This window comes from Ipomoea nil, unplaced genomic scaffold, assembly GCF_001879475.1.
Source record: "Ipomoea nil cultivar Tokyo-kokei standard unplaced genomic scaffold, Asagao_1.1 scaffold2403, whole genome shotgun sequence".
Classification (NCBI taxonomy): domain Eukaryota; kingdom Viridiplantae; phylum Streptophyta; class Magnoliopsida; order Solanales; family Convolvulaceae; genus Ipomoea; species Ipomoea nil.
In genome coordinates this window covers 805,803-828,451 of record NW_017618831.1, presented here as the reverse complement: position 1 = coordinate 828,451, position 22,649 = coordinate 805,803, and the positions used below count along the sequence as shown (strand labels likewise).

At 33.3% G+C, this 22,649-nt stretch overlaps 3 protein-coding genes across 3 annotated transcripts; 1 reads left to right on the top strand and 2 right to left on the bottom strand.

Annotated features, from left to right (window-relative positions):
* Nucleotides 1-563: 563 nt before the first annotated feature.
* On the top strand, nt 564-2,164 carry LOC109152224 (salutaridinol 7-O-acetyltransferase-like). The gene is made up of 2 exons (XM_019299812.1): nt 564-570; nt 778-2,164. Exons 1-2 carry the CDS (start codon nt 564-566, stop codon nt 1,722-1,724), a joined length of 954 nt encoding a protein of 317 aa, XP_019155357.1. The 3' UTR covers nt 1,725-2,164.
* An 11,060-nt stretch (nt 2,165-13,224) lies between these two features.
* Nucleotides 13,225-14,731, bottom strand: LOC109152323 (probable LRR receptor-like serine/threonine-protein kinase At3g47570). The gene is made up of 2 exons (XM_019299942.1): nt 13,865-14,731; nt 13,225-13,541 (listed from the first exon to the last, which is right to left on the bottom strand). Exons 1-2 carry the CDS (start codon nt 14,637-14,639, stop codon nt 13,282-13,284), a joined length of 1,035 nt encoding a protein of 344 aa, XP_019155487.1. The 5' UTR covers nt 14,640-14,731; the 3' UTR covers nt 13,225-13,281.
* Nucleotides 14,732-14,735: 4 nt separating this feature from the next.
* LOC109152223 (putative receptor-like protein kinase At3g47110) lies at nt 14,736-16,582 on the bottom strand. Its single transcript, XM_019299811.1, has 2 exons — nt 14,844-16,582; nt 14,736-14,742 (listed from the first exon to the last, which is right to left on the bottom strand). Exons 1-2 carry the CDS (start codon nt 16,580-16,582, stop codon nt 14,736-14,738), a joined length of 1,746 nt encoding a protein of 581 aa, XP_019155356.1.
* Between the last annotated feature and the right edge of the window lie 6,067 nt (nt 16,583-22,649).

Below are 22,649 nucleotides of genomic sequence, written 5' to 3'. Positions count from 1 at the left end.
AACATAATACATAATAAACATAAACTTTTAACATAATACACATCAACTCTTAACATAATACACACAAATTTTCTGATTCAGATATACATAATTATATAAAAAGAATGTACATAATTGTATAAAAAATGTACATAACTGTATGACCAAATATACATAATCACAGCAACTTCCTACCGCGCCTCCCAAAACGACCCCAAAACGACGTCATTTTGGGAGGCGCGCAGCGCACAGTGCTACGTGCGCCGTGGTGTAGGGTATAACGATGGAATCATACCAACTCAACCAACTGTTCGTTCTATAAAAAATATGTATACTATATAAATACTATATAATTATACGTAACATATATAGTATGAAAGGTAACTCAACCAACTGTTCTTTCTATAACAAATATGTATACTATATAATTATACGTAACATATATATAGTATGAAAGGTAACTCAACCAACTGTTCGTTCTATAACAAATATGTATACTATATTTTTTGAAAGTTTCTGGCTCTATTACATTGTAGTATCTGTTCAAATATGTATACTATATAATTATACGTAACATATATAGTATGAAAGGTAAGGTGATATGTGGGGGCCCTTCCAAGCGTGGGCCCCTGGGCCTGCATGAATGCTAATATATAATGAAACATAGGTTGTCTCTGACTGGAGCAGATTAAGCCATCAGTTATAAGAACCATAGAAGTGGGGCTTCTTCTACCAATATAAGTTATCTCAATTGTTAAGAGCAACATCTAGCTTGTAGCTGCAGATAACTTTTGAAAGTTGAAGTTGGGAGCAAAGAAATAGTGAGGCCATCTTCTCCCACTCCTCAAAGTCTCAACAATTACAAACTCTCTTTTATAGATCAACTAGATCTCAACGTCAGGAGTCCATTCGTCTTCTTCTACGACTCAGGAGGAGCTTGTCATCATACCAACACAATTGATGAGCTGAAGAAATCACTCTCCAAAACCCTGTCTCTAATGTACCCGCTGGCGGGGAGGGTGAAGGAGGACAAGGTAACAATCGAATGTAACGACGAAGGCGTCGAGTTTATTGTGGCCGATATTGCTGAAAACATGTCTTCTTTGCTGGAAAATCCTGAAATGGAGAAGATTAAGCAGCTGATTCCTAGTGCAAAGGTTTACGAGCCACAACCGGTAGGAAAGGCACTGGTCGCGATTCAGGTGAACCGGTTTAGCTGCGGGGGAATGGGTTTGGGATTTTCCGTTTCACACGCCATAGCCGATGCTTCCGCCTTTGCCACCTTCTTTGAAACTTGGGGATCCATCAACCGCGGCTGTGCTGTGAATGGAAGTGGATTCGTTTACGATCACTCCAGCATCTTATTCCCTCCCTTGACGGATACTTCTGCAATTGAACGGTTAATGAAGATGGGGGCAAAGGCAATCAAGCAGGAAGAGAAAAACATGATTGTTAAAAGGTTCGTCATTCCTGCCAACGCCATAGCTCAACTCAGACAAGATTTAACGACTACCGGCTCAGTTCAACGGCCGTCTCGCGTGGAGGCGTTAACGGCATTAGTATGGGCGGCTGTGATAAACGCAACTCCAACTCAAACTGTCACGTTATCCTGCATAGTGCATGGTGAACTTGCGGAGCAAGATGGAGCCGCCGCTGCCGCCAAACTGTCTAGGGAGCTTGTCCTACGGAGCCACCGTTCACTGCGAGGAGGCGAAAGATGGCGGCACCGTCGTAACCGCCGTTGAATTGGTGCAGAGGATACGCGATGCTTTCCGAGCTGTGAACGACGGAGCGGCAAGGAAGGTGTACGGCGAAGGCGGGTTGTTGCGTGCGGTGATTGCCACAGGTGATGAAATTGTGCGCAACAATGATTGTTCAACGTTGTCCACAAGCAGTCTGTGTAGAATGCCGTATTACGAAGTTGATTTTGGGTGGGGGAAGCCAAGACTGGTGGTCAATATGATTATTAATTCAAGGGTGATTTTCTTAGACGCCATTAATGGAGCAGTAGAAGTTTGGATGGTATTGCCTAACCAAGTTATGCACACATTAACGCAAAACCACCACTTTCTTGCTTATGTTTCTCCCTTTCCTAAACCAAAGCTATGAATGCATGGGATTGAATAAAACAAATAATAACTGGTTATCCCAAATGAGAGGTCATGGGATTGAGTTTCGGTGGAAGTAGTACTAGTTTGTACTTGTCTTGTTCATTATTTGTTACTTAGTACGTGTTATCCTTTATCCTTTATATAATAAAGCTATATGGTTTGGGAAATAATTAATGTTACAATTAATGCCACAACATCTTTTATTATTAAAAAAAAAAAAAGCACAACATTTAAAAAATAAAATTGCTATATATTATATAATCATATAAAAATATACTTTTGAAAAATAAAATAGCTATATATTATATAATCATATAAAAATGTGTTCAATTAGAGTTTAAATTTACACATACAAAATTTGAAATTTGCTTTCCAAATGTAATTATCTTAGTTATTATTCGTATTGTGAAAATTATAATATAGATGAAATACAATTAAGAATAAATCAATGTAATTATATAAATTATCTCTATAAGTTTATTTGAATATGTATGTACATAATTAGAGATTATATTAACCATACAAAATTATAATTTTAATTGTAATTTTGTATTCTATAAAAATAATAAATACTTGACCAATGGAAGCTCAAAAATATTATTATATTAAATAATTTAAAATATTTTAGTTTTTCTATTTTTTATTTATATTTATAATAACATAATTTTTTCTCGTGCATCGCGCGGGTGAATTACTAGTATTATATAATAATATTAAGAAATATAAGAAGTTGGAGCAGCAAATGTTTTTGGCATGTGAAGGGGTGAAGAATTAATTCTCCTTATTTGTCTTCATAAATTCTCATGTTCAAGCAGTGAAGCTATATAAGATGCAAGCTATTCTTCTCTTTCACTTGGACATTGATTCGGCAGTAGTAGACAATAGAGAGCAGTGAAATAAAGTCAAGTTTCTTTTGATTCCTTTTGCCTCCTTGGTCAGTCCTGTGAGGACATTCTATACTATTTTTAGCGGCACAATAGACAGCGTGTTCGGCGGGTTTTGTCACACGTTTGATGAATTTGTCTTGAGGTTTGTCGAGGTTTTTGGGTGCTTTATTCATCAAATATTTTTAGAGGTCAGCTTATTCGTTTTAGGCATCTTTTGGATAATCTCGTAATATTTATATTCATTTTATCTTGTTCGTGGTAATTTAATATTTTGAGTACGAGATATTATTCATGTGTTAGCCTGTGAATGTTAAAGAATGTCTTTGGCCTAGAGTTGTTGTATTTTGATGATGTTTGGATGTTTGGCTCGTGTAGTCGTGTGGTAGCCAGAAACTTTGTATCCAAGATTTGTTAGGTTATAGTGGAATTGTTGGTGGTGGGCCCGTGATTTTGGAGTTTTCCACGTAATCTTGTGTTGACATTTATTTTGGACTATTGTGATTGTCTTGTATTTGTACATCGTGTCGAGTTTGTGATTTTTCATTGTCACACAAAGTGAGATTTTTCCCAACATTGATACTATGGCCTTCTTGTATTTGTCACTTTTTTTTTTTTAATTAATAGATAAACTGGTTTATTTTCAAAAAAAAAAAAAAAAAAAAAAAAAAAACTTTTTTTCAAAACGATCAGTATACATGGATTGACAATTAAGTAAATTTAACAAGACATTATTGTACACGAATTGATATACAAAATTTAAACCAAACACAACACTTAATGTAAGAACATAGAAAAAAAACATCTGCAGCTTGTTCCCCATGATACGACAAAAGAAGAATCCAAGAAAAAGTTTACATCAAAAGAAATTTAGAGCACCACATATTACGCAAATTGAAATAAACAAGCTTTTCTTAATTGCTAGCCAGTTCACCCATGGAGAAATTGTGTGTCACAAGACATGTTTTGCTTATTTTTATGGGAAGAAGGCCTTTTTAATCTTCTGCAATTCCCTGGACACATCATTCATATGTATGCGATCCATTGGAGATCTAGAAGCACAAGTGTGCCCAGTTTTGAAGATGGAGAGAAAGAAGCTATGCACCTTGCTCTCTTCAATTTCCACCAAATTCTCATGATTCTCCAACTCTAAATCCAGTGTTATTCCATGAATGCTTCCATGGCATGTTGTTAGCAATGGGTCTAGTATCTTCATAACCTCTTCGGACAACGCCATCTCCACATACTCACAAAGACTTCTACTTTCGTCATTGAATAAATTACATGTGAGCCTCTTTGTTGTGAACATTTCCAACAAAAGGATTCCAAAGCTATAAATGTCTCCAAATGTTGATGCCTTTGCTCCTATCCCATATTCTAGGACCAAATAATTTATGAAGAAGAATAAATCAAACATGATAATTAATAGAGCATTTTTTTCATAGTTGGGGAAAGAATTTCATAAACATAAGATACGATATAAAAATATGATTTTATTTTCTCTTAGCCTAGCTATGAATTTAAAACTTGTGGTAAAACTTTTACTAATAGTATTCTTACCCGGTGGAACATAACCAATTGACTCCTTTAATCCAACAGTTGTACTTGTTTGTCCGTCAATAAATTTTCAATTGTACGTGAATAAAGTCTTTATATTCCAAAGTCTCAAACATGAGCAATTAAGTCTTTGTCAAGCAGAATGTTACTTGGTTTTAAATCACAATGAACAACCGCTGGTTCACAATCATCATGGAGATAATGCAACGTAGATGCTACATCGATTGCAATGTTTAACCTAAGAAGAACACTTAGAACATTATATTTGTCCTTGCATTAGCTGAATGTGTATACAACCACGTATCAAAATCCCCATTTTCCATAGACTCATAAACTAGAGCTTTGAATTCATTACATGCAAAATCATAGCTCGAGCAGCAAGTCAAAATTGGAACGAGATTTCGGTGCCGTATGTTCTCTATCGTTACATATCAATTCTAAGTCCTTCAAGCACAACAAACATCTAAATCCTCCTATTTCCCTATATATATATATATATATATATATATATATATATATATATATATATAGGGAAGGGATCAGGTGCATTTGTGACTTCCCGTGCAATTGTGCGGAGGATTAATGTGCGTGAGATTTATACTTAATGTGCGTGAGATTTGTACTCAATATGCCTGAGATTTGTACTTAATGTGTGTCATGTTAATATGCATGAGTTTTGTACTTAATGTGCCTGAGTATTGTGTTTAATGTGCGTGAGATTTGTGCTTAATGTGCGTGAGTATTTCAGAATTACGAGCTCAGAAGGAAGCAGAACAGAAACTCACGCACATTAACGCCCAAGCTTCTTGTTACTTCTTCCTTCAATTTGGCCATGGATTCTGGATTATTAGCTACCTTCAGTGCAGTTGAATGCTTATATAGATGACGCACGCACAGTAAAATTTGCACAGCAACTAAGTGTGGATTTCTGTTGTATTATTCCCATAATTATTAACCACCATAGCCCGCCTCCGCATCATCTTCATCAGGGAGGGGGCAATGGCTACTGGGGATGGGGAAGAAGCTGACATCAATAATTTCTGCTGCATTTTACACATTCACGCACATTAAGTACAAATCCCAGACACATTAAGCACAACACTCACGCACATTGAGTACAAATCTCATGCACATTAATCCACCCCACATCTGTACGGGAACCTTTCACTATATATATATATATATATATATATATATATATATATATATATATATATATATATATATATATATATATATATATATATATATATATATATATATATATATATAGATTTAGGTTCTCGTGCGGGTGAGGGCTTCAAGTGCGGTTGTGCGGTTTAATCTGAGCTATTCATCTCGCTTTAATCAACGTCCAGGATTATCAAAGTTTAAAAAAAAACGCGGTGGCAATTTTGTAATTTTTGCATTTAGGTCAAAATTAAGGTGAGCAGATCTGTGATTAATGTGTGTGAGTTTTGTGCTTAATGTGCGTGTGTTTTGTGCTTAATGTGCGTGAGGTTTGTGCTTAATGTGCGTGGGGATGTGCTTATCGTGAATAGTTGTTAAAACTTAAAGTCTGTGAGTGAATACTTAAAGTGCGTAAGTTTTGTGCTTAATGTGCGTGATGTTTGTGCTTAATGTGCGTGGGTTTTGTACATAATGTGCGTGAATTTTGTACTTAATGTCAATAGTTGTTGAAACTTAAAGTCTGTGAGTTAATATTTAAAGTGCGTGGGTTTTGTGTTTAATGTGCGTGAGGTTGTGCTTAATGTGTGTGGGTTTTGTACTTAAAGTGCGTGAGTTTGTGATTAAGATCTAACACTTAAGGTGCACCTTAGCTTATATTTCTTTGTTCCAGGCACGCGGTTTTTTTTTTTTTTTTCAATTTTCATTGATTTGAGCCGTTGATCTAAATTTGATCAACTGCTCAGATTTAACCGCACAACCGCACGGGAAGCTATATATATAGGGAAGGGTTCAGGTGCGGGTATAGCTTCCTCAATCTACCAATATAATCTTAATTGTTAAAAGCAACTTCAATTCTATAGCTTGTATCGGATGGCAGCCATGAAAGTTGAAGTTGGGAGCAAAGAAATAGTGAGGCCATCTTCTCCCACTCCTGAAAGTCTCAAGAATTACAAACTCTCTTTTATGGGTCAACTAGCTCTCAACGTCAGGATTCCATTCGTCTTCTTCTATAACTCCTCCTCCGCCATTTCAGGAGGAGCCATTGATGAGCTGAAGAAATCACTCTCCAAAACCCTGTCTCTAATGTACCCGCTGTGAACGACGGAGCGGCGAGGAAGGTGTACGGCGAAGGCGGGTTGTTGCGTGCGGTGATTGCCAGAGGTGATGAAATGGTGCGCAACAATGATTGTTCAACGTTGTCCATAAGCAGTCTGTGTAGAATGTCGTATTACGAAGTTGATTTTGGGTGGGGGAAGCCAAGACTGGTGGTGAATGTGATGATTAATTCAAGGGTGATTTTCTTAGACGCCATTAATGGAGCAGTAGAAGTTTGGATGGTATTGCCTAAGCAAGTTATGCACACATTAACGCAAAACCACCACTTTCTTGCTTATGTTTCTCCCTTTCCTAAACCAAAGCTATGAATGAATGAATTCACCAACACACAAGTCACTCTCTTTAAAACAAATTAAATAATATTTATGGAAGCTTACTTCAACAATAGCTCAATATTAAAATAAGGCTTGTGAAACTGTCTCACTTATCTTTGTTCATGAGAGATGAAAATGTAATATCTTGTATTATATTTTGTGATTGTATATAGGGGGGAAATGGGTTGGAGGCTTGGAGCCATCTCTTTGACTCTTTTATTTATGTTTGTTTTCATTGGGATAATGTGTGAGTAATTCCTTAATTAGGGCAAATTATTCCAGAATCTACCTTGCATTTTAGATGGTTGTCAAAAAATAACTTTATTCTATATCTATAGTTACCTTGCATTTTTTATCGTTATTAAAAAGTAACTTTCAGATTCTATATCTATAGTTAACATATTCTGCACCTGCGGTGGATAGTTTCTATACTTGTAACTATCATATTATGTATCAATAATTATCAAGTCAAATTCTGTATCTATAGTTGACACATTCTGTACTTACAATTGATAGTTTCTGTACCTATAGATATCATATTATGTGTCAGTAATTATCAAATTATTTATTTATATGTACAGAAACTATTAACCGTAGATACAAAAATTTTGTATCAAGGTTCACAACATAATATGAGCCATAGTCGATGGTATAACAATTGCTTAATTAGGTAGGGGATAACCAAGTTATGCACACATTATTAAAGCAAAACCACCACTTTCTTGCACATGTTTCTGGGCTTTCTGGCTTTCCTAAACCAAAGCTATGAATTCCTCCGTACTCTTTAAAACAAATAATATTTGATGGAAGCTTCTACAATACACACTGGGATGTTGCTGAGAAATTGAGGGGATGCATATAGATATTCTAGTATAGAAATTGAGGGGATGTACATATATGATCATCTAAACGAATTGTCGGGGATGTACATATATGATCATCTAAACGAATTGTCTAACTCTCATATCGTGACATATTAATTTTAAGTCCTTCAAGCACAATAAGTATCTAACTCCTAACTATTTTCCATACGAATGATGCAAGGAGTGATTTTGAATCTTGATCCAACTTTCATTGAGGTCAAGAATTCTCCAAAACATCATGCTGACCAGTTTAACGACATTAGAATTAGACTTGATGATCTTCACGAAAGTTGTAACCCTTTGAGTTGGCTTTCGAATGGTGCAAGAATCACTTGATTTAAACATTCTTAGACTAAGATATAGTCGAAATACTAAGATATCAACATGTTGTTTGAGAATTGAAATGCCTTCGATCTTTTGCTCCACTTTTGCCTTGGTTTGCTCAAATGGTAAAAACGCTATTTTTTTACTCTCTTGAAAGTATTTTGAGCATCTTCTTAGCATCACCTAAGTTCTCATTAACTCCAAATGCATCCAAAATATAATGCCCCAAAAAGTACACTGTTGTCTACAATTTATGCACCTCAAGCTATAAATAAAGGAATTAAGAAACTTTCGTATAAAACTAAAGTGTTTATCACTGTCTATATATGAGATAAAATATGGGCATGAATGCACTTATCAGTGCCCACAAGAAATTTATCACATTGGATGTAACTGATAGATCTTGATTCTAGATCATTGCTCAGTTGCTCACAATTTATCATATGAGTACCAATTTTATGCCGATATTACATGTGAGTAATTTTTCAAATGCAATTTACTTTGTGTGTGTGTTTTTAATTTAAAAATGGTTGAATGTGTACAGTGTATGCGTTTGTAATATTTTGGTACGTGTATGTCCATAACCATAAACGCATAAGCATATTCGTTCCTCATATTCCTTACGTTAAATACGCGTGTATGTTATGCGTTTGAAGTATATTGTATACATGCAATTTACCAGGATTATGTGGTCTAATGGTACCCGGGTTGGATTTTCATTTGGAAGATTATGAGTTCAAGCCTCAGTGGAGGCGTTATTGGTTCTTTGTGTTTCAGTAGGCTGAGAAAGTATATGAACAGATACTACAATGTAATAGAGCCAGTAACTTTCAAAAAAAAAAAAAAAAAAAGTATACATGCAATTTAAATATTAAAAAAAATTACCCTTCTTTTTCCTTTGTTCCTATGTATATATTGTGGATTAGTCGTTTTAATTGTTCCCTAAAAAACGTGACGAGGGGGTAAGGGAAAGATTTTTTTATTTTTTATTTTTTAAAATTACTTGGACGACTTCTTGATATTTGTCCCAAAAATAAAAAACAGTTTAGTTTTCATCAACTCGTTGTCAATAGCCACCTAATATTAGAAAAAATCAAGAGCTGAAAGTATGTTCAATTAATTTTGGCTGGAATATTTCGCAAGTCAAGTTGATTAAGTCAATTAAACATTAAATGTCTCAAGTTGTCGTTCTGGGACCTACTATCTTAATCTCATAGTTTGTATTTAGTACTCAACTTTAAATATTTCTAATTTTAAGATTACTCGATTGTATAATATCCCCGCTCATTATGGAATATCCAAATATTGTTTGGCATGGTACTCCAATACGGCAAATTATTGTGTGGACCATGGTCCACACAATGTTATGTGGACCATAACAAAAGTACATTTTTAATATACTAAATGTACATTATTTTTGTACTGAATGTACATTATACAATATAATGTACACTCAGAATAAAAATAATGTACATCCCCTGAATACAATGTACATTATTTTTGTATTGAATGTACATTATTTTTGTACTGAATGTACATTATTTTACAGTAGACAAAATATGGTCCACACAACTTGTGTGGACCATGATCCATACAATAATGATTGCCAATATAATGCATGTGAGATATTGGAGTCAATCATTATTGTATGGACCATGGTCCACACAAGTTGTGCCGATCATATTTTGTCTACTATAAAATAATGTACATAAGAGCTATTGGGTTTTGAGAGTTTTCAATAAGAGTATTGTATATTGGTAATGTACATATGTTACATCAAGAACTTGACGCTAATTAAAATGGATTGAGTCACCCCATAAGTTTTTTGATACAAGTATTCGATGACAAGTTGATGCAAATACTTTCGTGGTCCACATTCTTCTATATGTCATGACCAATGCAACGGGACGCCAAATTCCATGTGAATACTTGTTCAAAGCTATTGAATTTATTTTTTTTCTTCTTATATATTCCACGTGAATACTTGCTCTAAACTATGATTTATTTTTTCTCTTCTTATTTTATTTTCTAATGTATGTTCATTTACGCAGCTCGGCAAAAACTTATGCAAAACCGTTTCACAGATCTTTATCTGTAAGATGGGTTAGGTCAAGATCAAATGTAATATTTATATTAGAAAATGTAATACTAATAAGGAATAAAATGTTTATTATTTTTACAGGAATGTGTAATATAATACTTTTGAAGAGAAATGTAATACTTTTACATTTTGATTTAAAAGTATTACATTTTCCTTATAAGTAACAAACATTTGTCAACATCACTTATAATGTAATACTTTTATATTAAAATGTAAAAGTATTACATTTGTAATCAAAAGTATTACATTTTCCAGACATTTTGAGGAAAAATATAATATTTTTACATTTTGATATAAAAGTATTACGTTTGCTTGCAACATTACTTATAACGGAAAAGATAATACTTTTGATGAAAAACGTAATATTTTTACATCAAAATATAAAAGTATTATATTTGTTCTCAAAAGTATTATGTTTTCCATTATAAGTAACAAACATTTTTATTCTTGATTTAGTATTACATTTACATATTGATCCGACCCAACTCAACCCGTCTCACTGATAAAGATCCGTGAGACGGTCTCACACAAGTGTCACCCTTTTTATTTTATTTTAAAAAGGAATGCACTTGTAAATGTTTTAAATATTCTAGGCAAAAAAAAAAATGTTTACAAGACGTCATCATATTACATTTGAGAATATTTTAAACATTGAGACCAAAAATAATTTCTGTTAGTAATTTTTTTTTTAAAAATGAAATAATCAAAGATTATAATTTAGAAAATATCGCTACAATTTGAAAAATGAAAGGGAAAATGACAATTTTTTCTCCTGAATTATATGCTTATATTATTTTTCTCCTGAATTGTTTGTGTCCACATTAACCCATCAATTATTTTAAAAGGGGTGATTTTTCTCTTTTTATGTTAAATGGACATTTTTACCCTTAAAAATAAGTATTTCATTAATTTTATTTTTCCTGTTCAGAACTGGAACCGATTGATTTCAAATTGGAATCGGCATTTCCAATTCCCGATTTTAATAAACTAGAACCGTAACCTTTCTGAACTGTAACCGAAACCGTCCCAATGATATCGGTTGTTACAGTTTCCAGTCTATTCAAGTCAAACCGTGTTAATCTTTACATATAAGCAATAATTTTTTAGAGAATAAAAAAAAAAGTTAAAAATGTAATTGTCTATGCATTTAAATATTTAATATGAAATTTTAATATATATACACATGTATGTGTGTATATTAGTATATAACTATATATGTGTTGTATATTTATTTATTTTTATGCTTATTAATTAATTATTTATTTATTTATTTTTATTTTTATTCGTATTTACTATCTAATGGAAGAGATTTTATATACTTAAATCTATTATAATTATCAAACATTTGATTTCAATTACAATTTCGATTAATGGATGAACCAAATGCCTCCATAATGACATATACTTTTCTTAAGTTAACTTGACGCCAAGAGAAAAGAGACAAGCCTTATTATGGATGACTGGAAATCTGGAATTCAGTGGTGAAAAGGACCTTGATATTGAACTGGACGTCTGGATATAATTAACTTAAGTTCACCAAAAAAAAAACAAAAAAAAAAAAAAACAAAAAAAAACCTTAAGTTGACTTGACGTCAAGAGGAAAGGCAAACCTCATAAATAGGTGGGGTTGGGTCTGTCCGGCTCTCCATGCATTGACCTGAATATTCATAGGAGTGAAAAATTGAGTTTAATCTCATTCATTGATTTAGTTCAGCAGATCAAGAGTTTAAAATACAGACAATTTAAAAAAAATACGATGACATTTTGGTAAATTTGTGTAAGTTAGTTTAGATGTTCTTTGTCTTCAAGTACACATTTTTCTTATTCGAGTGCATATTTCTCCTTCTTCGAGTGTATATGTTTTGTCTCAGTGCATAGTTTTCTCCTTTGGAGTGCACATCTTACTGCATTTAAGTGCACCATTTTGGCCTTCAAGTTAAATACACATTTCTTTGTGTTCAAATGCACATTTTGTGCATTCAAGTGCATTTTTATGAGTCAATGTTTATTATATGTTTTGCCTTTTTTCAATGACGTATAAGTAATTTCTAATGAAATTTGTGAGATTTAATTTACAAACGATTTTTAAGGGTAATTGTTTCAATAACACTTAAGTTGAATAACTTCCCTTTTTAGTACCGTAAATTGCATCAATTGCACATCTTTTTGCCTTCGAGTGTAGAACTTTGGCCTTCAAAAACACAAAATTGTGCCTTCAAGTGCACAATTATAGGCCAGTATTTGTTATATCTTTTGCATTCTTTTCAACCACGTAGCTTATTACACTAATTCAAACATTAAATTTGCAACACATTTTTAGTTTATAGAAAAAAGATTGGCCGGGAATAGAGTAACAACTCTAAAAAAGACCTACTACATTGCAATTTTGCAAACATGCTAAATAAAATTAGTAGTTTTTTTAATTAAAAATTCAATTGCAATTTATTTTTGTAACTGAAATTTTTCGTTGAAAGTTTTAGGCTATGTTTAGCAAACTTAGCTAAAAGGTAGCTGAAAATTTGAAAGGAGTTTAAAGTTGAAAAGTTATAAGTTATGAGCTGAAAACGGATGAATTATAAAGCTAGCTGTTATGCTTGAAAGTATTTGATAAAATTAACTTTTTGATAAGCTGATAAATGTAAAAGACAAAAAAAAAAAAGAAAAAAAAAAGAAAAAAGACATCTTCATAAAATTCAAATTAGTTTGTTTACATATTAAAATTTAACATTTTGTCTTCTACTTATCTAGCCAGGCACGCCACACTTGTTCCTTCTACTGATCTATCGATCTACGAATAAAAGTTGAAACACAAAGTATATGATTTGCCTTAAACTACCATGCATGCATAATAAAGTTCATTCCTTAAACAAAGAAGGCCTTTCTAATCTTCTGTAACTCTCTGCTGACATCTTTCATGTTTCCACGCTCCATTGGTGATCTACAAGCACAACAGAGTCCAATTTTGAACACGGAGATGAAGAAATCATCCATCTTTCTCTCTTCAATTTCCACCAACTTGCTAGGATTTTTCAATTCTTCTTTACATCTTATTCCATGGTTGTTGCTTTCTTGGCATGCTAGAAGCAATGGGTCTACAATCTTCATCACTTCATCTGGCAATGCTGTTTCAACATATTCTGAAAGGCTGCTACAATTGTCACTAGAAAAATCATATGTGGGTCTTTTTCCAGTGAACATTTCCAATAAAAAGATTCCATAACTGTATACATCTCCACAAGTTGTTGCATTTGCTCCCATCCCGTATTCTTAATCCAAATATTTGTCAAGAAAAAAGGATCAAATGTAAGAGTAAAACCATAGAACCTAATCTAGTCAACTTTGAAGTTGATAACCAAAAGTTATTAAAAATATAAAATAAAAACAATAATTAAAAGACTAAAACTTGAAAATGATTAACTTTTTTAATTAATGATATTCTAAGTACCTGGTGCAATATAGCCAATGGACCCCTTTAATTCGAGTGTACTACTCTTTCCTGGTGAATCTCCTATTGTAAGTGAATAAAGTCTTGATAACCCAAAATCTCCAACATGAGCGGTGAAATCTTTGTCAAGAAGAATGTTACTGGGCTTTAGATCACAATGAATAACAGGGGGTTCACAATCATTGTGGAGATAATCCAATGCCGAAGCAACATCAATTGTAATGTTTAATCTTTGAAGAACACTCAAAACATTAGTCCTTTCACCATCTGAATGTGGATGTAACCACGTGTCAAGATCCCCATTCTCCATAAACTCATAAACTAGAGCTTTGAATTCATTACCCATGAAATCACAGCTTGAGCAACATGTCAAAATTGGAACAAGATTCCGATGGCGTATGTTCCTTAGGACTTTACACTCAGCAAGAAAACTCTTTGAAGCACCATTCTTTAGGAGATCAAGTACCTTCACTGCAACTATTTGTTCCCCACCTTGCTGAAACCTTCCTTTGTAAACTGAGCCAAAACTTCCGGAACCAATCAAATGTGTTTCATTGAAGCCTTCAGTTGCTTGGTGCAAATAAGTGTAAGAGATCTTGGAAAGCTTTAAATTGGTGGACTGCTCAGAGAACTCCTTGCTTTTGTCATTCTTCTTGCAATAATGCAGTATTAGAAAAGCAAGGAATGATGCAAAAATTAGAGACACGCTGACACATGCGAAGACAACAACCATAAGCTTTGGATGCTTTCTATGTTTTGTTTTCTTCACAGACATGGAGGTAGCTTTAGCTCAGGTATACCACCGCAAAGTTTTTTATTTCCTTGCAATGATACATTGTTTGCCATGGAAAAAATTCCATTTGTTGGCACCTCACCTTCTAGATCATTGAAAGAAAGGTTCAAATATTGCAAGAGATGGAGATTTTGAAATTTTCTCGGTATCTCTCCAGTCAACTTGTTGTTTGAGATGTCCAAATACACAAGGCTTTTTAGGGAAACCAAAGAAGGTGGGATTTTTCCTTCAAAGCCATTAGCATGCATATCAAGTTCTTCGAGGCTCAAGCAATCACCAATTGATTCAGGAATTTTGCCAGATAACTTGTTTTCTGAGATGTGTAACCAATTTAGTGTTTTTAATTTGCTCATGGTCGGAGGTAATGGCCCAGTGAATAAATTGTAGGAGAGATCAAGGAAGATAGACAAAGATGGCAAATCAAAAACTTGTTGAGGAATGGAACCACTGAATCTGTTTTTTGACAAGGACAATTCATTCAAATTCTTCAAGTTACCCACATTTGGAGGTATATTGCCATCAAAACTATTGAAACTCAGATAAAGTGAAAATAATGAAGTGAGGTTAAAAAGAGTAAGTGGTATTTTTCCAGAGAATTGGTTTCGGTATAAACCCAAATGTTGTAGTGTTTGCAAGTCACCTATCTCACTAGGAATAATACCTGATAATTGGTTGTTTCCTAGGCCTAAAAAGATCAAACTAGTTAGATTTTTTGTTCCTATGGGTATTGTTCCAAATAACTTATTATTCCCTAGATGTAAATAAGTGAGTTTGGGTGATAGGTTAGCTATGGTTTTTGGCAATTTGCCTTCAAATCTATTGCCACAAATGGAAAGCATTTCCAAATTGCTACAATTTGACAAAGAGGTTATAAAAGCCAGTTGGTCATTGCTACCAAGAAGATTGAGCTCAAGGTTAAAAAACAGAAGATCTTTTAACTTTCCTATATTCTCTGGAACTTTACCCACAAAATTGTTTAAAGATACCTCAATATGTTGAAGCTTAGAGGCATTGGGAAGTGAAGTAGGGATGGATCCATGGAATTCATTGCCACCAACATAGAATTCTTCCAAGTTGGGCATGGTGTCTCCTACGTGGCTTGGAATGGTGCCTTGAAGTTTGTTTCCTGCTACTGAAAATAATGTAATTGGAGTGATATTGAAGAAAGCAGAAGACAGTGTGCCGGTGAGATTGTTGGCGCCAAGTGAAAGCTTATTTAAACCCCAACACTGTGAAATCTGATTTGGAACACTTCCCTCCAAATGATTATACTCCAACCCCAATGCTTGAAGCAATGAAAAATTCCCAAAAGCAGCAGGAATTTCACCTGTCAATTGGTTTCTGCCCAGAGAAAGGATTTGTAGCTTCCTCAAAGTAGCTGCTAGGCCCGCAGGGAGCTTCCCTTGGAAACCATTTCGGTCCAAGTAGAGTTCCCTGAGTTGTACACAGCTGCTGAGATTAACTGCCACAAGTTCTCCACTGAATGAATTGGTAGACAAGCCCAGATATTTGAGTCCACCAATCTCTCCTGGAATTTGACCATGCAATCCATTGCCATAAAGATCAACATTCCTGAGGAATGTGAGATTTCCAATGCGATGAGATCGATATGGTTCCCACCAACCCCTTCCCAGGAAGCTCCAAAGCCACAACTCGTCTCGTCGGTGTAGACGACCGCAACTCACTCCGGGCCAATCACAGTGATGCACGGAGTCATTCCAGGAGTTAAGTAATACTCCATGCGGATCATAAGAAATCCGGTGTTTAAAATCTAAAAGGGAAATTCTATCAGTTTCATTTGAGTAGAGAGTAGCTGAAATAGAGGCAGTGGGAATAAGGGTAACACTACAAATGAGGCAAAACAGAAGATATGGGAGAGTACAAAGTGTAGCTGATGATAATGAGGTTTTATCATGGTCGTCCATCTTCACCTGAATCTCTAAAACACACAATATACAAGTTGGGTTTTGATGATTAGGTGCAGTGATAGACAAACCAATTTACTAATAGAGACATATAGCTAACCTGGACTCCGTCCGTCACCTTTGATTTGAATTATTGAATTTTCTAAGAAGTTGCATGCTAGGTTAATTATTTATTGAGTTTGACAAGTTGCTATTGGACATTTAATTTGAATTAATTTTCCCAGAAGTTAGTGGTTTAGCTAAGACTTAGTCTAGGCCTCATATATTAATTCTATTATATTTGTTTTATCTTGTGATTTAGCTTTTATCTGCTTCCTGTCTCCTTGCTCCGTAAAGCTTATTTAAAGCTTGTTTATGTTTAATGCAATGCAAGTGTTCTCACTCTCACAGGGGAGTTGGGACAGCTGCCCGCTGCTCCCATTGTAGATCCGCACCTGCGTAAGACCCATTTGTTATAAAATCAATGGCATCATTCTCAATTAATTAATGGGAAAATACTTATAGCACTTTTCTCCCCTGAATTATTTAAGTGGCTGTTTTCCCCCTGAAATGTTAAATGGACATATTTACCCTTAAAATAAATATTTCATATATTTTTCTTTTCCAACAAATTATGAACACAATTTGGTTCAAACCAAAGAGATACTATAGCAACCAAATCGAAGTATTTCAATTACAATTTAGAATTGAAACCCGATATTTAGAGTTTATTAAAATCGCGAACCGGAACGGTCGGTTCATATTTCGAACTAAAAAAAATAAAATACATTTATTGTTGAATTTAGACTATTTTAAAATAAAGACGGTTCAAAATCACGAACCAGATCCGAAAACGTCAGTTCACGGTTCAGGATCCAGTTTTTTCGATTCATAATTTTAATAAACTAAAATCCAAAATCCAAATATTGGGTTTTGGATCTGAATCATAACCGGAAACTTTTAATTCGATTGCTATAGTGTCTAGTTCAGTTCGAACTGAACCGTGGTCATCCCTACGTATACGCAATAATTTGTTGAAGAAGAGAAAAATAAATAAAATGTTTACTTTAAGGGTAGAAATATCAATTTAATATATCAGGGGGAAAAATCGCCACTTTTAGAATGATTGAGGGGGCTAATGTGCTTACCTGAATAGTTCAGGGAAAAAAGTGCTATATGTATATAACTCAGGGGAAAAATGTCATTTTCCCTTAATCTATACTATATATAAAAACAAAATCCTGAAATTTTAACTTCCCGCCCAATTTCTAAAAAATCTCTCTTCCTATAAAATATACTGATTTCTACTTTTCCATTCGTACAATAATTCTGCGTTAAAATTCTATTCTAATATTATAAAATAGTGTAATACAATATATACTATAAATAAAAATAAAATCCTTAAATTTTTTACTTTACGCCCAATTCCTAAAATATATTGATTTCTACTTTCACATTCGTACAATAATTCTGCGTTAAAATTCTATTCTAATATTACAAAATAATGTAATACAATCTATACTATATATAAAAACAAAATCCTGAAATTTTAACTTCCCGCCCAATTCCTAAAACATCTCTCTTCCTAATAAAATATATTGAATTGTACTTTCCCATTCGTACAGTAATTCTGCGTTAAAATTCTATTCTAATATTATAAAGTAGTGTAATACAATCTATACTATATATAAAAATAAAATCCTGAAATTTTAACTTCCCACCGAATTCCTAAAAAATCTCTCTTCCTAATAAAATATATTGATTTCTACTTTCCCATTCGTACAATAATTCTGCGTTAAAATTCTATTCTAATATTATAAAATAGTGTAATACAATCTATAGTATATATAAAAACAAAATCCTGAAATTTTTTAAAATTCTATTCTAACATTACAAAATAATGTAATACAATCTATACTACATATATAAACAAAATCCTGAAATTTTAACTTCCCGCCCAATTCCTAAAACATCTCTCTTCGTAATAAAATATATTGATTTCTACTTTCCCATTCGTACAGTAATTATGCGTTAAAATTCTATTCTAAAATTATAAAGTAGTGTAATACAATCTATACTATATATAAAAATAAAATCCTGAAATTTTAACTTCCCGCCCAATTCCTAAAAAATCTCTCTTCCTAATAAAATATATTGATTTCTACTTTCCCATCTACTTTCCCATTCGTACAATAATTCTGCGTTAAAATTCTATTCTAATATTTTAAAATAGTGTAATACAATCTATAGTATATATAAAAACAAAATCCTGAAATTTTAACTTTCCGCCCTATTCCTAAAAAATCTCTCTTCCTAATAAAATATATTGATTTCTACTTTCACATTCGTACAGTAATTCTGCGTTAAAATTCTATTCTAATACTATAAAATAGTGTAATACAATCTATCGATACTATATATAAAAAAACAAAATCCTTAAATTTTAACTTCCCGCCCAATTCCTAAAACATCTCTCTTCCTAATAAAATATATTGATTTCTACTTTCACATTCGTACAATAATTCTGCGTTAAAATTCTATTCTAATATTACAAAATACTGTAATACAATCTATACTATATATAAAAACAAAATCCTGAAATTTTAACTTCCCGCCCAATTCCTAAAAAATCTCTCTTCCTAATAAAATATATTGATTTCTACTTTCACATTCGTACAATAATTCTGCGTTAAAATTCTATTCTAATATTATAAAATAGTGTAATACAATCTATAGTATATATAAAAACAAAATCCTGAAATTTTAACTTCCCGCCCAATTCCTAAAAAATCTCTCTTCAGAATAAAATATATTGATTTCTACTTTCCCATTCGTACAATAATTCTACGTTAAAATTCTATTCTAATATTATAAAATAGTGTAATACAATCTATACTATAAATAAAAATAAAATCCTTAAATTTTTTACTTTCCACCCAATTCTTAAAATATCTCTCTTCCTAATAAAATATATTGATTTCTACTTTCACATTCGTACAATAATTCTGCGTTAAAATTCTATTCTAATATTACAAAATAATGTAATACAATCTATACTATATATAAAAACAAAATCCTGAAATTTTAACTTCTCGCCCAATTCCTAAAACATCTCTCTTCCTAATAAAATATATTGATTTCTACTTTCCCATTCGTACAGTAATTCTGCGTTAAAATTCTATTCTAATATTATAAAGTAGTGTAATACAATCTATACTATATATAAAAATAAAATCCTGAAATTTTAACTTCCTGCCCAATTCCTAAAAAATCTCTCTTCCTAATAAAATAAATTGATTTCTACTTTCCCATTCGTACAATAATTCTGCGTTAAAATTCTATTTTAATATTGTAAAATAGTGTAATACAATCTATAGTCTATAGTATATATAAAAACAAAATCCTGAAATTTTAACTTCCCGCCCAATTCCTAAAAAATCTCTCTTCCTAATAAAATATATTGATTTCTACTTTCACATTCGTACAGTAATTCTGCGTTAAAATTCTATTCTAATATTATAAAATAGTGTAATACAATCTATCTATACTATATATAAAAAACAAAATCCTTAAATTTTAACTTCCCGCCCAATTCCTAAAACATCTCTCTTCCTAATAAAATATATTTATTTCTACAATAATTCTTGGTTAAAATTTTATTGTAATATTATAAAATTATGTAGTACTATTCCTATTCTAATCAATATCTATTTTATATATCAGTGTTGCAAAAATCGTGTCGCTGGCCGCGGCGAGGAAGGCAGGAATCGGCCTCCTCAGCTGCCGCCTCGCCGGCTGAACCGGCCTTTAATTTTTTTTTTTTTTAATTTGTAAAGTGTCAAAAGTTCGGCACGGCATAGCTTTTGACTCCGTTGTCCGTTTTGGACAAATGTTTTTTTGAAATCGTGTATTTTTTCGAGATCTATCCACCGCAAATTGCCGTAGGCGGTTTGGCCCACCAATTTCTAAAAAAAAAATACTTTATTAAAGAGTTTCTAAGAAAAAACTATGAGAATCTTATGTTTTATTAATGAATTTTTAAAATTTTTAATTAAACAATTGTCTCGTGCATTATTTAATAATCTTTTTTTATAATTGGTCAAATTATTTAATTATGGTAAATTTGGAAATAATTAATGATGGTAATATAAATCTTAGAAGAATATAGAATTGAACAATATTTAATTATTGTTATATTATTATTGTGACTCACGGAATACAAGAGTTAATGCCATTTTTGGTCCTAGACTTATTGGGGCATTGACACTTTTCATCCTCCATAATAAAAATTGTCACTTAGTAGCCACTGTTATTGATCGTTGGACAGTTTTGATCCTCCGTCAATGACGCCGTTTGTTGACCGTGAATTAGAAGGGTTTTTTTTGTCTTTTTATGTTCTAATCCTTGTATTTCTCCATCCATTGGTCACTGCTAGATCCATTTCTTCAAACTGAGGTTATCCGCTTTAGTCCTTTCTAACATTAAGAAACCATCTTCACCCAACTAACAATCACGAATTTTACATTTGACATTAATCTCAAGATAATGGAAACAAGTGCAGTTGGAATAGAAAGGGCGTTAGTCCAGTCCTGTGAAAATGTTGTCGAGCATACAACATAACTAGCAAAGTCAGGAATATCACCCAACCCCTCCCTTAACCTTTCTGCATCAACTATAATAGGTATGCCCCTACTCTTTGCCTCCTGCACTACAATCAAAGCAGTCTCATGCAGCCTTCCATCTAAGTAGACAATATTTACTCCAAGCGTTGAAGACAATTTTGATTTGGGTATGTAGACCCTCAGATATCATGGGTGGATATCCTTGAGTGAAAATGCACGTGCAAGTTTTTTTTTTGGTTGTCAACAATGACATGTGTGAATGGTGAGTTTCCTCCTTTGGACACCACCATAAAAGATGTATCAACACCATCCCTTTCAAGCTCATCAAGTATTCTTTCGTCATGCGAGTCATCAGCAACCTTAGATATGATCCTTGGATTAAGACCAAGACGAATTTTATCATCCGGGTTTTGTCAAAGCATTGCCAGTGTTACCACCTCCTTGAACCTCAAAGCTGGTGCTCCGAATTTTATCATCCGGGTTGGGGAATGAAGCTACAGCAGCCAGGAAGTCAACACCGGCCATTCCAACACCTCAGACAATGCGATTTTTGGGGAGCGGCAGATTCCACATTTTCAGCTTGAAACTTCAATGAATTTTAGGTAGAATAACAGAGTTTTTGAGGTTGTGCACCAAGTAGTTGTGGTCAGAGAGAGAGAGAGAGAGAGATGGGAAGGATATTTGTGGTCAATATGGAAGGGAGGACTTACAGGTGCAAATTCTACATCACGTCATCTACAACTACAACTGCTATTTACCATAGGAGGGTTCACCGACCTGCTGTCGTCTCTGCTTCACCGGAACCAAAAACCACCGGTGAAGGCCCCAACCTCGCCGGATCTGTTGCTGCACTACCAGATCTGCCTTATTGGTCCGTCGCTGGAAGGAGTTACTGCCTCGTATGCTCGCCGCCGTACCCACAACTCGCCGGAGAAGAACCTCGCTGCTACTCACTACCGACGGTTACTACTTAGCCGCCAAGTCTCGCCATCTCGCCTCACAGGAGTCACAGCAGCGCTGGTCTAAACAAGATTAGAAGAATAAGACATAAAAAGACAGAAAAACCCTTCTAATTCACGGTCAACAAACGACTTCATTGACGGAGGATCAAAACTGTCCAACGACCAATAACAGTGTCTACTAAGTGGCAATTTTTATTATGAAGGATGAAAAGTGTCAATGCCTCAATAAGTCTAGGATAAAAAATGGCATTAACTCAGGAATACAATACAAGAATATTTAATTATGGTTATATTATTATTGTGCCTCACGACCATTATATACTAACAGTACTTGAAAAGAAGCTAATAATAATAATAATAATAATAATAATAATAATAATAATAATAATAATATAATAATAATAATAATATAAGTGGTAATAATAAATCTAAAAGTAATTAAGTGTTAATAATAATAGTAAGAATATTAACGTAAGAGTTGTAACATAGAATAAATTGTAATAA

What these genes read in the sequence shown, in the direction of transcription:
- LOC109152323 (XM_019299942.1), bottom strand. Translation starts at nt 14,639, where the DNA reads ATGTCTGTGAAGAAAACAAAACATAGAAAGCATCCAAAGCTTATGGTT. An exon ending in CATTGGCTATATTGCACCAG is followed by an intron (nt 13,542 to 13,864) that starts GTACTTAGAATA and finishes ATGTTGAAACAG; the next exon opens with CATTGCCAGATGAAGTGATG.
- LOC109152223 (XM_019299811.1), bottom strand. Translation starts at nt 16,582, where the DNA reads ATGGACGACCATGATAAAACCTCATTATCATCAGCTACACTTTGTACT.